At 70.0% G+C, this 15,144-nt stretch overlaps 1 protein-coding gene across 2 annotated transcripts in view; it reads left to right on the plus strand.

Moving 5' to 3' along the window:
• Positions 1–1,430: 1,430 nt before the first annotated feature.
• Positions 1,431–15,144, plus strand: part of NPAS1 (neuronal PAS domain protein 1) — a 33,749-nt gene continuing 20,035 nt past the window's right edge. Inside the window, exons 1-3 of one of the 2 annotated variants that reach the window (XM_090056080.1) lie at positions 1,431–1,547; positions 6,037–6,203; positions 6,764–7,002. In XM_090056080.1, the coding sequence (XP_089912206.1) occupies positions 6,112–6,203; positions 6,764–7,002 (331 nt within the window). In that variant the 5' untranslated portion in view covers positions 1,431–1,547; positions 6,037–6,111. Of the gene's footprint in view, positions 1,548–5,954; positions 6,204–6,763; positions 7,003–15,144 lie in introns of those variants that run through there. The other variant, XM_090056081.1, reaches the window with a different exon arrangement.

Genomic DNA, 15,144 nt, shown 5'->3' on the forward strand with positions numbered 1-15,144 from the left:
GCGGGGGGGGGCTTTCCACCTCCCGGCCGCGCTGCGGCCCGCGGGAGACCTGGACCCCGCGTCCCGCGGGCCCCCGCAGAGGCGGCGCGGGGGTGCAGGATCCGTCACGCAGAGGCGGCCCGTGGAGGTCTCCGTGCTGCCGCCCCGCGCGTCCGCGGGCTGCGTGCGCTGCCGTGCGGTGCCCTCGGGGGGCCGCGGCGGGCGCCAGGTCCCGCGCGTCCGCCCCCTGCCCCGCTGCGGGCCCGGGAGGCGCCTGCTGCCCCGGGGCAGCAGGGCCTGACCCCCGTGACACGGGGCCGCGGCGGCCCTGCTCTGCCGCGGGGCGGCCGTGTGGCGGGGCAAAGCCCGGGCGGCTCAGGGCCGGCCGCGGCTTCGCTGCCCTGTCCGCGCCGGCACAGGTCAAAGGTCACCGCCCCCGGGCGCTGAGGGGTCGCGGCTCCCCCCCGTCACGGCGGGGCTCCGGGCGGGGCCGGGCCGGGGTCTCCGGTCCAGCGCTGGGGGCTGGAAGCGGTGCGGGCTGGCGGGGTGGGGGTCAGCGCTGGGGGTGATGGGGTGGGGGGGCTGGGGGTCAGCGCTGGGGGCTGGCTGTGGGGGGGGGCTGGGGGTACTGGGGCTCCGTGCTGGGGTCTGGGCTGGGGGGTGATGGGGGGCTGGGGGTCAGCGCTGGCGGCTGGCTGTGGGGGGGGGCTGGGGGTACTGGGGGTCCGTGCTGGGGTCTGGGCTGGGGGGCGATGGGGACTGGGGGGGGTGTTAGGGGGGCTGGGGGTACTGGGGGTCCGTGCTGGGGTCTGGGCTGGGGGGCGCTGGGGGGGCTGGGGGTCAGCTCTGGGGGCTGGCTGTGGGGGGGCTGGGGGTACTGGGGGTCCGTGCTGGGGTCTGGGCTGGGGGGCGATGGGGACTGGGGGGGCTGGGGGTCCGTGCTGGGGGCTGGGCTGGGGGGTGATGGGGGGCTCGGGGGGCTGTTGGGGGGGCCTGGGGGGTACTGGGGGTCCGTGCTGGGGTCTGGGCTGGGGGGCGATGGGGCCTGGGGGGGCTGGGGGTCCGTGCTGGGGTCTGGGCTGGGGGGGCGATGGGGGGCTGGGGGTCAGCTCTGGGGGCTGGCTGTGGGGGGGCTGGGGGTACTGGGGGTCCGTGCTGGGGTCTGGGCTGGGGGGCGATGGGGGCTGGGGGGGGCTGGGGGTCAGCGCTGGGGGGGGGCTGGGGATGCTGGGGGGCGATGGGGGCCCGGGGGGTACCGGGGGTCCGTGCCGGGCCCGGCTCTGGGGGCGGGGTTGGACGGGGGGGTCCGGCGGGTCCGGGGTCCGGCTGCGCCGCGCGGGGAGGGGGCGTGGCCGGCGGGGGGCGGGGCGGGGGTGTGTCCCCCCCCCCAGCGGAGCGGCTCCGGCGGCGGCGGCGGCGGCGGCGGCGCTCCCGGGCGCGCGGGCCCGATCCTGGCGGGCCCGATCCTGGCCGGGTCGATGGAGCCGGGCGCTGCCGGCAGCCGCCGCCGCCCGCTCGCCCCGAGGCCCCGGCGGGGGGGGGCCCGGGGGCCCGGCCATGCGCGCCCGGTGAGTGCCCGCGGGCGGGGGGGGCAGGTGCGCAGCCCGGGGCGGGGGGGCGCGGGACATCCCAGCCCCGTTCGCCCCCGAGCGGGGGCAGCTCCGGGCGCGCGGGGGCCAGTCCTGCGCCGTGCGCTGCGCTGCCCCCGGGCTGGGCCGGGGTCTCCCCGCCGGGGGAGGCTTGCTTGGGGGGGCACCTGCATGGGGGGGCAGCCGGCCGGGGGTATCCCAGAATCCTCCGGGGGGCAGGACTCCTGGCCCGTCTCGGACTCGGCCGGGGGGGCAGCCCCAGGCGGGCCCGATCCGGCCGCGCCCCGCGTGTCCTAGCCCCCGTACTGCCGAGGGCTGGAGGAGAGTCTCCCTCTGCCCTGGCGAGGCGGGGAGGGGCCCACTGGACTCTCCTGCCCCGGGGGGGCGTCGCCCCCGCTGCCCCTCCGGCCCCCGCGCCCTCCGGCGGGTCGCTGCGGGGCCCTTGCCTGCCAGAGGGCGCGGGGGTCTCGTGCCCCGACAGCGGCCCCGAGGCGCCAGGCCCCCCGCGCGGCTTGCAGCGGGCTGGGGCGGGGGGCGGGGGGGCATTTGTATGCGGGAAGCGGCCTCGCTATTGACGGTCTCCGCTTGCTATGCGGGAGAGGTGCGGGCGCCCATTGGTATGTGCGGGAGGCTCCGGGTGCGGGCGCCTGGCACGGCCCTGCGGCGTGGGCACGGGCGGCGCGGGCCGGGGGCGGCGCGCCCGGGCCGGGGGCCGGGGGTCGGTGTCGTCCCAGGCCCGTCCGGGGGGTCCGCTTGCGCGCCACGGCGGCCCGGCGCTTCTCCCGCCGCGTGAGCCGCCCGCAGTGGGACGGCCAGGGGAGCTGCTCGGGGCAGCAGGGATGGGAAGGGGGCATCGCCCCCCCCACCCCCAGGAAGCCCTGGAGACCCGTCCCCCTCATGCCCGTGCTTGTGCAATCCAGGGCTTGTCAGAGGCTCTCTCGTGCTCACACTCGTGTGCACACGCTCCCCACGCTTGGCTGGGGGACAAACTCGATGGCTTCTGGGGTGGGGAGAAAGCCGCCCTCCCGCTCGGGGGGGGGCCGTGGGGGCCGTCGCTCGCAGCCTGACCCCGACACGCGGCCACTTCCCCTGCGGCCGTGCCTGGTCTCGGCTTCGCTCAGGCCTCGGCTCGGGCGCGAAGGGCAGGGCCTGGGCAGGCGTCTCGCAGGGGCTCCGGAGCAGGGTCCCCCTGCGTGCGCCGTGCCTCTCCGCCTCTTCCCAGCCTGGAGACCCCCGTGCCCCCTCCCCAGCCTCCCTACCCCTACGAGGGTTCAACGCCTGAGGGTCCTGCCCGCGGCCCGTGGCCGCAGAGCGGCGCTGGACGGGGGCGGGACGCGGCGAGCAGGGTTTTCCTCTCCTCCTTGCAGCCATCGAGGGTCCAGGATGTGGCGACCCCGGGGCCGTGCCCTGCGCTCCTGTCCGCAGTAGCCCCCGACGCCCCTTCATGGATCTGGCTGAACTCTCCGCTCCCCCCTTCACCCCACGCGGGGGATGACCGTCCTGGTGACGGCATCACCGCCGGCCTGCTCGCCTCGTGCCGTGACCCTCGACCTCGTCTGGCGAGGAGCGGCCAGGAATTGACCCCCGGGACGGCCTCTTCCCCCCTTAGTAGGGTGTAAACCTGTCCCCTCTGCAGCACCTCTCTCCGGCCTGGCTTCGTGGCACCGATCCCCCTCGCTGCCCGTCTCCTGCCTCCCGCCGGGGGTGCGGGCCCCAGACCAGGGCACCGTGTTCGAGTGCTGGTTGCACCGTGGGTTGGTAAAGGGGCTTCACAAAACTCTCCGCTTTCTTCACGATTCCCGTCTGCATCGTCCCCATGTTTTGGCCTTTTTGAAAGGCCCAGCGCTGGGGTTTTGGGTGAATGGTCCACAGCGGGCGCGTCTACACATGCATTAATGCGCATTAAGTTGAGTACTTGGACAACCAAGTGCTAAATCAATGCGCAGCAGCCTGCGCGCGGGGTTTTAGCTACGCTAGTACAGGGTTTCCCTTTTCAGGTGAGCCAGGTCTGTCTAATGTAGTGGTTTCCAAGCTTTTTATGGTGAAGATCCACGCCTCCTGCGCGGTAGCCCGGGGCCCCCGGCGGGTTTGGAGGGGAGGGGTAGAGACCTGCTGGGGACGGGACAAGGATCCTGGCCATGCAGGCTGGAGACAGGACGAAGTTTCTCGGTGGTGTCTCCATCCCTGGGGGCTCTGAAGGGCACGGGGGGGGGGGGGAGACCTGGCTGAGCTGGTCTGATCCTGCCCAGGGGAGGGGGTTGGACGAGACATACCCATCCCCGCGGTGGGCTGTGGGGCTCGGATGAGTTGTTCACCCCGACCGCAACCCCTCGCCCCAGACAGGGGGGTCAAAGGCCTGGGGGGCTGGGAGCCGGGTCATCCCGAGAGCCGGAAGGAGAGGCGAGTCTAGTGGTTGGGGCTGGGGGGAAGCACGGCGCTCTGGGTTGGAGAGTGGCTGTCCTGCAGCGGAGGGGACTCGCGCTGGTCTGCCCCGGGGCAGCGGCGGGTCCGCGGCCAGCGGCCCCCGGGGGGACCCAGCCCCGGGCACAAGTCGGACGTGGGCGGCGGGGAGCGGCGCGGGGCCGGGAGCTGGGCAGAGCCGGGCCGGGGTAAACTGAGGCTGCAGCGGGCAGTAGCGAGGCAGGGCGAGGAGCTCGAGGCCGGGCGCGGTGCTGCTCCCCCCACCGGATCGGGGCCCTGCTATCTCGCCAATTAATTGGAGCCCATTTGCATGACAATGGGAATCGTTCTTGCTGATGAGTTTGTTCCCTGCTGGATCCCACCCCCCCACCCCCCAAACTTGGGCTTGGTGACATCACAGCTGGTTGCCATGGGAATCTGGCAGCAGATTTCCACCCCTCTCCCCCCCACGGGGCTGGATGGGGCCTTGGGGGTCACTTCTTGCAGGGCCTGAAGACCCGACGCCGGGGGTGGCCGGAGCCCTTCCCTCGGGGGCGAAGTCGCGAAAAGCCAAGCAACGATTCGGTCGCGAGCCGCGGGGCTGGGGGCTCCAGGGGCCGCATCCAGCCCACCCCGGCCCGAGGCAGGATCCGGCCCGTCCAAACCGGCCTGCACAAGCCCCGGTGCAGCACGGCCGCCGGCCCTGACCCCGCTCCGGGCTTCGCCCCCGGGAGACGGGGGCGACGTCGTGGTGCCGGGGGTCGCGGGCGCTGCCGAGACCCGGGCCCAGGCCAGGCCGCCCCCGCTGCAGAGGAAGGCAGCCCCCCCAGTGCGACCAGGCTGAGCGGGGGTCCCCCTCGCTGCCCCAGTGCAGCGGGGCTGAGCCCGAGCGCGGGGGCAAGACCGCCCCGCCAGGCCCCCGGGGGGGCGCCAGGCGCACCGGCGCAGCCCTCAACCCCCAACACGGGGAGGGGGAGGGGGGCCGACACCGGCCGGAGCCTGGGACGCCCCCCGGCCCGGGACCGTGCACCTCTCCTCGGCCCCCGGGACGGGGGTCCCTGCTCCCCCAGCCGTCTCGCCCGCGGCCTGCCCGCTCCGACCCGGCGTTTCCCCAGACCCCGTCCAAACCCGGCTCGAGCTGGTCCCGGAGACGATGGCGACGAATCCTGAATCGTGCCTGATTCTTCCCCGAATCGCGGAAAATTCAGCTGGGAAGGGGCCGGGGGGGCGGTATCTAGTTCAGCCCCTGCTCCCGGCAGGACCAGGCGCCCCTCCATCGTCCCAGCCGAGGCTTTGTCCACCCGGGTCTTCAAGCCTCCCGAAACCAGGGCGCTGCTACAAAGAATAAGGAGTTGCTTTTCCTTTCTAAAAGAAAAGTCAGGACCCCCTTCCCGAGTAAACCTCATCTCACGCGTGTTCTGTTTCGGGCGCGTCCTTGTTGCCCTTCTCGGGCCGTCCGCCTCCTGGCAGGCGCGAGGGCCCGAGCCGGGGCCGGGGCCAAGGTGTGGACGCGCCGTGGGGCTGTAAGGGGCACCGGGATGCTGGATAACGGACGACGTGCCGGGGCAGGGGGTTATAAAAGGGGCATCACGAGACGGTGTGGGGGCACGGGGGAGTGGGTTATTAGATTGGTTGCCCCCGTCACTGGGGTGGGGGCTGCCAGTGGGGGGGGCAGGTGGGATGAGAAGTCCAGTAGCTTCCTGTCAAGTGCCTGCCCCCCACCCGAATCCAAGATGAGGGCTTTCCCCCCATGGTGAAGAGGGGGAAACTCGTCTTGTAATCCAGTAAATACGGTAGTCATTCACTACAGGGAAGATCCGGGGGTCTTGTCTTTTCCCGGGGGGGAAGGAGACCACCAGGCCGGGGCTCCTGGGTGCTCTGCCGGCCTCGCTGCCCCCCTGCCCCAGACGGCTCGTCGCCCGGATTGGGCCACGACTCCCTGCCGCACGGGGCCGGGGGGAAACTGAGGCACGAGGAAGGCAGCGGCAGAGTCTCTCGGACGTCCTGGATCCCAGCCTAGTGCCCCGCTGGGTTCCCTGCCGTCCCTCTCACCCCTCTCCCCCCGCAGGAGGCTTGGCCCCTCTCCGGAGACCGCCCGGCGCCTGCGCTGAGGTTGCCCGCGCTGGGCTGAGCCGGGGCGAAGATGGCCACCCCGTTCGGCAACGAGGTGAAGTGCGTCAGCGTCGAGTGGGACTTCCTGCAGGGGCTCCTGGTCAAGAACCAGCCCGTGCCCTGGTAAGACTGGGAGGGAAACTGAGGCACGGGGCAGGGGGTCCCGCTGGCCTCTCCGGGAGGCCCGGCTACAACAGGGCCCAGGCGCCCTGGCCTCTGCTTCCGCCTAGTCGATCCTCCCCCCAAACCGTGATGGTGCCTCAGTTTCCCCGCCACCCCACGGTGATTTCCTGCCTTTAAGTGTGTGTGGGGGGGTGACACTATGACCCCCGTGCAGCGCCAGGCTCTAACCACTGCCCCCTGCTTCCTTCCTGGGCGAGGGGGAGCGTACCAATCAGCTCTCTGCCCACACACAGCATTTTAGGGGTTAAACCCCAGATTTTGGGGGGAAGAGGTCTGAGGGTGGGTGGGGCTTCTTGACTGCTGTCACAACGAGTGACGAAGGAAACCCCGCCCCCTTTGCTGTGGGATTGGCCATGGTGAGGTTGGGGCGGGCTTTGGGGTGGCCAACAATGGGGGGGTGGGCACAACTTAGGGGAGTGGGCATGACTGGGGCAGCCGGTAGGGGGCGCCAGCTGCCCCACAGCCCCTCTCACCCCCCGTCTCCTCTCCCCGCCCCCCAGCCTGCAGGCGCTGAGGAAGGAGAAGTCGCGCAATGCGGCGCGGTCGCGGCGCGGGAAGGAGAATTTCGAGTTTTACGAGCTGGCCAAGATGCTGCCCCTGCCCGGCGCCATCACCAGCCAGCTGGACAAGGCCTCCATCGTGCGCCTCACCATCAGCTACCTCAAGATGCGCGACTTCGCCAGCCATGGCCAGCCCCCCTGGGCGCTGCGGGCCGAGGGTGCCACCCCTGCTGGCAAAGGTAGGCACCCCCGGGTGCCGGGGGTTTCTGTATTGCCTACATATCACATGCACCTTCACCCCCACTCTCAAAACGGGTCTGCACCTTTAAGGACGGAAGCAGCAGCCGTGGCATTTCTATTCAGGCAGTTGTCATTCATGGGTGTTAACAATCCTCTCTCCTGTTCTTCGAGGGTCTTGATGTCCTGCCAGTCGAGCTAACCTTTCTCTGGGCACTATTGCTGCCCGCTGGGAGCTCCTGGTCTTTCTTTCCTAGCCCCAGAGACTGGGTTTTTTAGTTCTTTGATCATGGTCACTTGTGGGGAGACAGTTTTTCAGCAGCAGCTAGCGTTTCAGCTTTAGTTAAGCAGGAAAGGCAGGGTGGGCATGCTGGGGGGGGCTCTGTTGGCTACTCTGTGCATCCCTAATGCCCCGTTCTGCTGTTCAAATACATGTCTCATTGGGGAGCATGCAGTACACTAGAAAATACGGTAGATCTGGACCCGTATGACACTCACCTGCTATTGGTCAGCAATGGGCATTATCCTCCTCACTCCTCTCCGTGCCCAGGGCGGGATGGGCCCAGGGTCTGACCCGCTGGGGCACTGCTGACATCCCTTGCCACCAAGCCGGGCAAATGCCGTATTTACTTGCATACCACATGCACCGGCTTGGTTGAAAAGGAAAAGAAAACCTTTTTTTTGGTGCCTTGGTCCTCCCAAAAGACGTCCTGGTCCCTGCACCTCCAGCAGGAGGTGGGAGCAGTCGAGGCGCAGAGAAGGGAGCGAGGGGGATGGGTGCTATGGGGGGACTAACGAGGCCAGGCCGGGGGGTCAGGAGGGGGTTGGGATGAGGGTTTACAACGTACTAGGAGGAAGTGGGCAGGGATCGATCCCTGGCCGTCTCGAGGACGAGGGGTCCCGCCACAAAACAATCATACTGGCAGCGTAACACCGACACCGGGATGACCGTGTCCCCCCCGCGGGGTGGAAGGGGCAGCTCACGGGCACCGGCGCAGAGAGGCCATCCAGATGCACCCGGGGGCAGGGGCTGCGGGCACGGCCTGGGGGTCGCCGTGTCCTGGGCCCTCGACGGCTGCGAGGGGGGGAGGGACGGGGGACCGGCTCGGACCCGTCGCGCCCCCGCCCGGCGCCGCTCCCTGCCGCCCCGTCCGTGGCGGCTCGTGTGGTCCCACGCGCGTGTCCCCGGGGCGGCGGGCAGGTAAACGCGGCAGCCTCTCTCCCCCCGTTTGCCGGCTTGCGGGGGAGCGCGGGGGCGTCTGCTTTCGAGCCAAGCAAGGAGGGATTTGGGGGTGACGGGGGGCGTCCCGTGCAACAAAAGGGACCCTCCTTTTGGGTCAAACGAGCTGGTTCTGGGTGGCTCACAGCCGCCTGGATCCGAGCGGTGTCCTCAGGAGGTAGGTGGGGGGGGAGGGAGTTGGAATGGGGCGCCGGGTCCGTGGGTGCAAGGAAATACCCCCCCTTGGGATTTCTTGTGGGGGGGGGTCAATAACCCACTTCCCATCTCATCCGTGCCACCCCGACCCCCAACCCCCTGCCCTCGTTGCCTTCTGCATCCTTGCACCCGGCCCCGTCGTGCCCCCAGCCAGGGGAACCTGAGGCACGCGGTGGGGGGAGGCGAAGGCAGCCTGCTACTTTCTTCTTGGACAAGCCAGGGAAGAAGGGGCTGGGTGGGGTCTCCTGGATGGGAACGGGAGCCCCCTCTGGAGTGTCGGGGTAGGCGGGGGTCCGGCCGCCTGGCGCGGGGCAGCGAGGAGAGTTGAGGCCCCCTCCGGGGGCAGGAGCAGGTTGTTCTCCTCCGCCACGAACCGCGCAGCATGGGGGGGCCAGCTGGCTTGGGGGCTAGAAGGGGCCTCCCAGAGTGACCTCAGCAGGGCCCCGCCCCGCCCCGCCCCCGAGGGGGCGCCCCGCCCCATTCCAGCACACGCCCGCGCCCCCGAGCGCGCAGAAAATAGCTTTGATGAGCGCCGCGATAAATCACCATTGCAATAATGCAGCTTCCAAGTGTGTAATTAAGCAGATTAACTGCCTGGGAAGAATACAGGCTCCCAGCGATTTCTGATTACTGTCATTAGCCCGCGCGGCAATTATCAGGCAAATACCATGTGTTCCCTGAAATCGGGATAAACAGCTGCTTATTGTTCGCGCGCGGGCCGGCCCGGTGCGGCGGTGGATTCCAGCACGCGCGCCCCCCGCCCGGCCCGGCCCGGCACGGCCCGGCCCGGCCCGGGGCACCTGGCCCCCTCGGTGCGAGGAGAGCGGGGCTCGGATACAGCATGCGGGGGGCGCGGCACCGGGGGTCTTTTTTGGGGACGGGACGAGTGGCTAGAGCTGCGCACGGGGTAGGCGGCGGGTCGGGGCGGGAATAGGGTCTGGGGGTGCCGGGGCCAGCAGCCGGGACACAGGCGCGTGACGGTGGCCACGAGCCCGGCCGGGCGCCTGGTGCCTTTCTCACGGCGGGGGCCGAACCCTGCCTCCGCGGGGGCGGGGCCGAGCTGCGCGGCGCGGTGCGGTGCGGTGCGGCGCGGTGCGGTGCCCCGGCCCCCCCGGCGCCGGCGTTAACATAATCCTGCTCTCCCGGCGGCCGGAGCAGGCCGGGGCGGGGCGGCCGCGGCCCGGGGTCAAGGCGAGAGCCCGGGAGTCCTGGCTCGGCGCGGCGCGGCGCGACCGGGGGCAGGTCTCGGCGTCGGCTGCGCAGCACCAGAGCCCCACGCTGGGGCTGGGGGAAACCGAGGCACGGCGGGCAGGGCCCGGGGCAGCTCCCCACGCCCAGTTGCGGGGAGAAGCCCAGTTTCCAGGAGCTTTGGGGGTGCAAAAACCAAGATCCTATTTGCTGGATCCCCCCCTCTTTTGATCCTGCTCCCTCTTTCTCCAGGGTCCCGTGAGTCACCATCTCGTTACTTGCCCTGTCCGGGCCGTCCCGAGGCACCTCGCGGGGTAAAAACGGACCAACGGGGGCTAAACCCCGAAGGAGGCGACTTGACTTGTGTACGTGAGGAACAGAGGGTTTCCCCCCCTCCCCGTGCAGCCTCGTCCCAGGCCTGGGCCTGCAAAAGATTTGACCAAGGTCGCTCCCGCAGGGCAGTGGCGGAGATGGGACTTGAACCCTGATCTACCCTGCCTGCTTCCGGCCCCTCCGAGGTCCCGTACGGCCTAGGGAGGTGGGCCCCCCCCATCTGTACCCCCCTTTCGGGGGGCTGCAGGGGTCGTGGCTGGAATACACCCCCGTCTGTCCTGCCCGGGCCCGGAGCCTGGGTCTTCATCTGGGAGCAGCCCCCGCTTTCCAATCAAGCTGTTGGCCCGCACTGCCTGGGGGCTAATTTCCTAATCAATCGTATTAGCGCAATTAGCCGCGTTGCTGCCGGCAGCGAGACGGCTCCGAGGCCCGAACAAGCGCGCGCGTGCGCGTGGGAGGGGGGGGAAGATATTAAGGTCACGGTGATTAATAATCACCAGTTTATTAAACATCTGCAGAGCGCCAAATTGCTCCTAATTTCGCAAGCCAGGCAGGCTGATTTCCCTGAGAGTCTCAGGGGGCGGGGGGAGCAGGACACCTGGGTCCTATTCTCATCCCCGGGAGGGGAAGAGTATGGCGGGGGCGCCTGGGTCCTGTCAGCCTCCCTGGGTTTCCAGTTCAAGCACGGCTGGTGTCGGGGTGGCTCGTCCGTGTGTCATGTGCCCCATAGGGCACAGCGAGCGAAGGGGGATTCCCCCGTGTGGCTGTTGCTGGTCTCCCCCGGGTTAGGCGGCCGCAGCACCTGTGTGTTGGGGGGAGCCCCGTACCCCACAAAGCTGCCTGCTCCCTCCTCTGCACGGGCTCCAAAGGCTTGACCAAGGCCGCTGGGGAAGTCCGTGGCAGGGAGGAGACTTGAACCCGTGTCTCTTAAGGGCTGAACAACGCCCCCAGGCTCTAGCCCCTTGTCCGAAGCAGGGCGCTGCAACGCCCGCGTGTCCGGGACACGGCCCAGATTTGGGGCCTGGGTGTCACAAGCGGGGCCGGAGGGTTTGCACGCAGGCCCCAGCCCTGGGCGCCAGCCACTGGTGCTCAGGCCCCACTCGATCAGCGCCCCTCGTGCGAAATGCCCGTGAAAAAGGGGCCTCGGCTTCACGCCGGTGCAAGGCTGGAGACGGGGGGGGGGGGGTCTCCGTCCCAAGAGCGGGGTGCACAGAGGCTGGGTCGGGCCTGATCCTGCCCTGAGCGAGATGTGACCGGCGCTGCAGGGGCGATCTCGGCCCGTGCGGGGCTGTCCCAGGCCGGGTGCGACCCCGCGGCCCCCCCCAGCCCCGCGGCCCTGGGATCTTATTGCGCTGGACGCCTCCGCGATCCTATAACTCCGCGGGGCAAGACCAGGCAGAGCCGGGACGTCCGCCCTCCAGCTCCGGCTCCAGCTCCAGCTCCAGCTCCAGCACAAGCCTGAGGGTCGGGAAGCCTGTGCTCCTAAAGCACCTGGTCCTTGCAGAGAGGCCTGCGAGAAGCCTGATCGCTGTATTTCCCTCTGGAAGGGGGGAGGCACGGAAATAACCTCAGTGCCTTTGTGGTGCGCATGCAACCCGCGTCTGAGTCGGCTTCTCCCAGACAAGGGCAGAGCAGCCTCCGGCGTCTGGAAGCCGGACGCATCCAGGCTGTAAATTAGACGCGCTTTTTTTTCTTAATGGCCGGTGGGGAAGTGATTCATCGCCAGGAACGAGCTGGCGGCCGGGGTCGAGGCCGGAGGGGATCGGGGCCGGGGTGCGAGGTCGGGGTTAGGGGCCGGGGGAGAAGAGCCGGGCGGCGGGGGCACGGCGCTGGCGGAGCAGGGAGGGGAGGGGAAGCGGAAGCAAATCATCCGGGCAGGAGCTGGACTGGGGCTTTCCAGCAAGTGCAAAGTTGGCTGATAATGGCAGTCTGGGGTGTGCGTGCGTGGATGTGTGTGCGTTTACACGTGTGCGCAAAACTGCTTGTGAATCCAGATCAAACTGAGCGTGTAGCTCCGGTCTGTGCCCCCCCACCCCACCCCGGGGGGCCCTTTCCCTCGGCTGGTCCCAAAACCAACGGCATCTTCATTTTCTGCTCTGAAAATCATGAAAGGTGCCTGCCACACACACGCACACGCAATCTAAGCACCAAGCACATGCACGGGAAGCACACACACTCACGCTCGCCTCCACCCCCCACTCAAACCATCCAGGTGCCTAGTGTGGACACACACATGCACGCACAATCCAAATGCCCAGGACACACACTCTCGCAGACGCACACTCTGAGCGCCCGGGACGCACATGCATGCACTCACACATGCATGCACACAGTCCAAGTGCCTGGTGCGCGTGCACACTGCTCCGGCGCGGGGTCCTGGGCTGGTGCCTGCGTCCACCCCCACGCTCGAGGTCGCAGCCAGGGCTGTGCAGGGTCCCCGCAAGCTGGCCGGGGCTTCCTAACTGCCCCCTGCGTTGAGGGGCTACCCCCCCCCCCGTGTCTAGGAGCTGGGGGGGTGGCTCCAGCTCCTCCAGGAAGGATCCACCCCCCCGGTACTTGGGCAGGGGAAGGGGTGAGATCCCCCGGAGCGGGACCTAACCCGGACCTCTACATCCCTGCCCGCTCGGGCTCTGGGCGGCTCTGCCAGGCCTTGTCCGCCCAGACAAACCCCCGGACTCCCGGGTTTCCCCCTCGCCCCGACCCGCTGCCTGTCTGAGGGGGGCGGGCGCGGGACAGCCGGGTGCCTGGAGCGCCCTGGTGTAGGCAGGCAGCCGGGGGCCGCCGGGACCAGCCCCGCCGCGAGCCCGGGCTGTGCTAGCGGGGAGAGCTCCAGTGCGGGGTGCACGTCGAGGCACGAGCCGCTCTCGCTTCCCAGGCGCTGGGCTGCACAGGACCTCAGAGGGAAGACGACCCCCACGAGCAGGCAGGCAGGAGCGGCGAGAGGGCCTGGTTTCGCGAGCCCCCGCCGTCGTCCTTAAGGGTGCGGCTCTCGCTGAACGAAACCTGCCCCCCGGGGACATCCGGCGCGTCCCCACCCGGCACGTGCGCTCCCGCGCTGCAGCCCCTCCCCGCGCACGGATCGGGAGCCGGGCTCGGAGGAGGCGACCGTCTCGTGAAGCCGCGGGGCGCCGGCAGCGGAAGCAAACCAGCGCCGCGCACCCCCCCCCGGAGCCGGCGCAGGGGCTGGGCGGGCCCCGGGAGCAGGGCGGCGGGACGGGGCACGGTCCTGGGGCGCGTTGCGTCCCGTGCAGCGCCGACGCGCCCCCGCAGCCCCGCTTTCCCGGGGCAGGTCTGGGGCGATGCCCGGCGCGGGGTCAGAGCCGGGGGTCGCGTCGCCCCGAGGCCCGACGCTGGGCCGGGTCGGCCGGGGCTGGCCGCGGCCCCCGGAGCACCCCGCCCCGCGGCTCTGGGCTTTCCACGCCGATGTCTAAACCGGCGCTGGTGGGGGGCTGAGAGGGGACGGAGCCCCGCTTTTCGCATCGACCGGGCTTCCCGCGTCCCCGATCCGCCGGACCCCGGCGCCCCCCCGGCAGCGCGGCCCAGCCCCCACGCGTGCCCGCTCTCGGCACTCGCAGCCAAAAATATCTCGCATTGTTCGCCGCGTCCCAGCCCTTCCTGAGCCCGCAGCTGTGCCCTGAATAGCAGAGCAGGCAGGCCTGGCTGGCTCCGCAGCTTGGCACCGAGGGCTGGAGCGGAGGGCGGGGGGGCGCTGGGGGGAGGGGGCCAGCGTGGCTCATGGCCCCGTCCGTGATGGTGATGCTGGAGCGAGGGGGCCGTGGGCTCTGGGCACCGTGATGACACCTCCCTACACCCGGCCTCGCTTTCTCCGTGCATGAAATGGGTCTAGTGGTCCCAACCGCCAAGGCTTTTGCTTCGAAATGCAGGAGTCGTGGGAGCTGCGGTTTGGGTTTCTCCCTCCTCGGCCCTGGAGGCACCACGGGGTAGGAGAGGGGAAGGACACGATGCGAACCCGCTGCCGAGGCGTGTCATGGGGGGTGTAGGCGCTGCCCACAGAGACCCCCCTCCCGGTCTCTGCCTGTCCCAGCCCTTCCTGCCTGGGGCAGGGGGTGCAGCACCTCGCTGCCGCTGGGAACGGGGCCCCCAAATCTGTCCAAATCCCGAGATTTGGCTTGAAATCGTGTGATTTTTATGCTGAAAACCATAGGTTCTTTGTCTGACTTGCCCTTCGGGTGCTCTGAGGGCGGCAGGGGGGAGACGTAGTGCCTGGGTCAGGCTTTCCCGGGCTTCGTCTGCACAGGCCAGGAGCGAATTTGTCCCCCCACCTCCCGCCCCAAGCACCGGGGTCTTTTTTACCGTCATCTGGGACTTGGTCGTCCCGGAGACTGCGCCCGGAGCACCTCGCCGGAGGCGGCAGGGCCTGAACCAGCGGCCTGCGCAACGCCCTGGAGCTGTTGGGGCCCGCTTTTAATCGGGGCCCTTCGCTGATTGAGCCGGAGGCAGCGGACAGGCTGCGCGGGGAGCTGGGGGCCGTCCCCGGAGGGGGTCGTCGAGGCTTGGGGGTCTCGGCCGGGCTGATCCTGCCTCGGGCCGGGGCCCCTCCCAGCCCGTGGCGCCGGGGCGCAGTGGTAACCCCTCGGGGTCTCGACGCCCGGCTGCAGAGAGCCCTAAGGGCTAGCAGAACTAAAGCGGAGGCCCCGTCTCCCGCCCCAGGCCCGACGCTTTTGCCGGGGCAAGAATCGCTTGGACGAGAGCACCGAGCAGCTGCCTCGCTCTGCTGGGCGGGGGGCTCGCAGCCCCCTCCAGGCGGGGACAAGGGGAAGGGGCCGGGGGCCGGCGCGGCCCGCCGGGGCGAGTCACTCGGCAGCGCCGGGGGGAGAAGCGAAGACTTCGTCGTTGGAAACCGGGAGGGAGGCGGCGGCGGGGCCGGGGGGTGCGCGTGCGCTCCGGGGTGTGTGAGCAGGTGCTCGGGTGCGGGGGGGGGGGTGTACACGCGTGTCCCACGTGCCGGGGTCCCACGTGTCTCTGTGAGTGTGTGCGCGTGCACGTGTCCTCGATGCCGGGGGTCTGAGTCCCGGGTACCCGGGGGGGTTGTGCGCGTGCGTGCACGCGTCCTGCCTGCTTGGGTTGTATGTGTGTGTCCAGGATGCCTGGGGTCTCTTTGCATGCGTGCGTGTGTGTGTGTGCAGGTGTCAGGGTGTCCTGGATGCCTGGGTGTGTATGTATTGGG

The sequence above is a fragment of the Crocodylus siamensis genome, chromosome 6, assembly GCF_052110815.1.
Source record: "Crocodylus siamensis isolate JL-2025a chromosome 6, ASM5211081v1, whole genome shotgun sequence".
In the NCBI taxonomy this organism is placed as follows: Eukaryota; Metazoa; Chordata; order Crocodylia; family Crocodylidae; genus Crocodylus; species Crocodylus siamensis.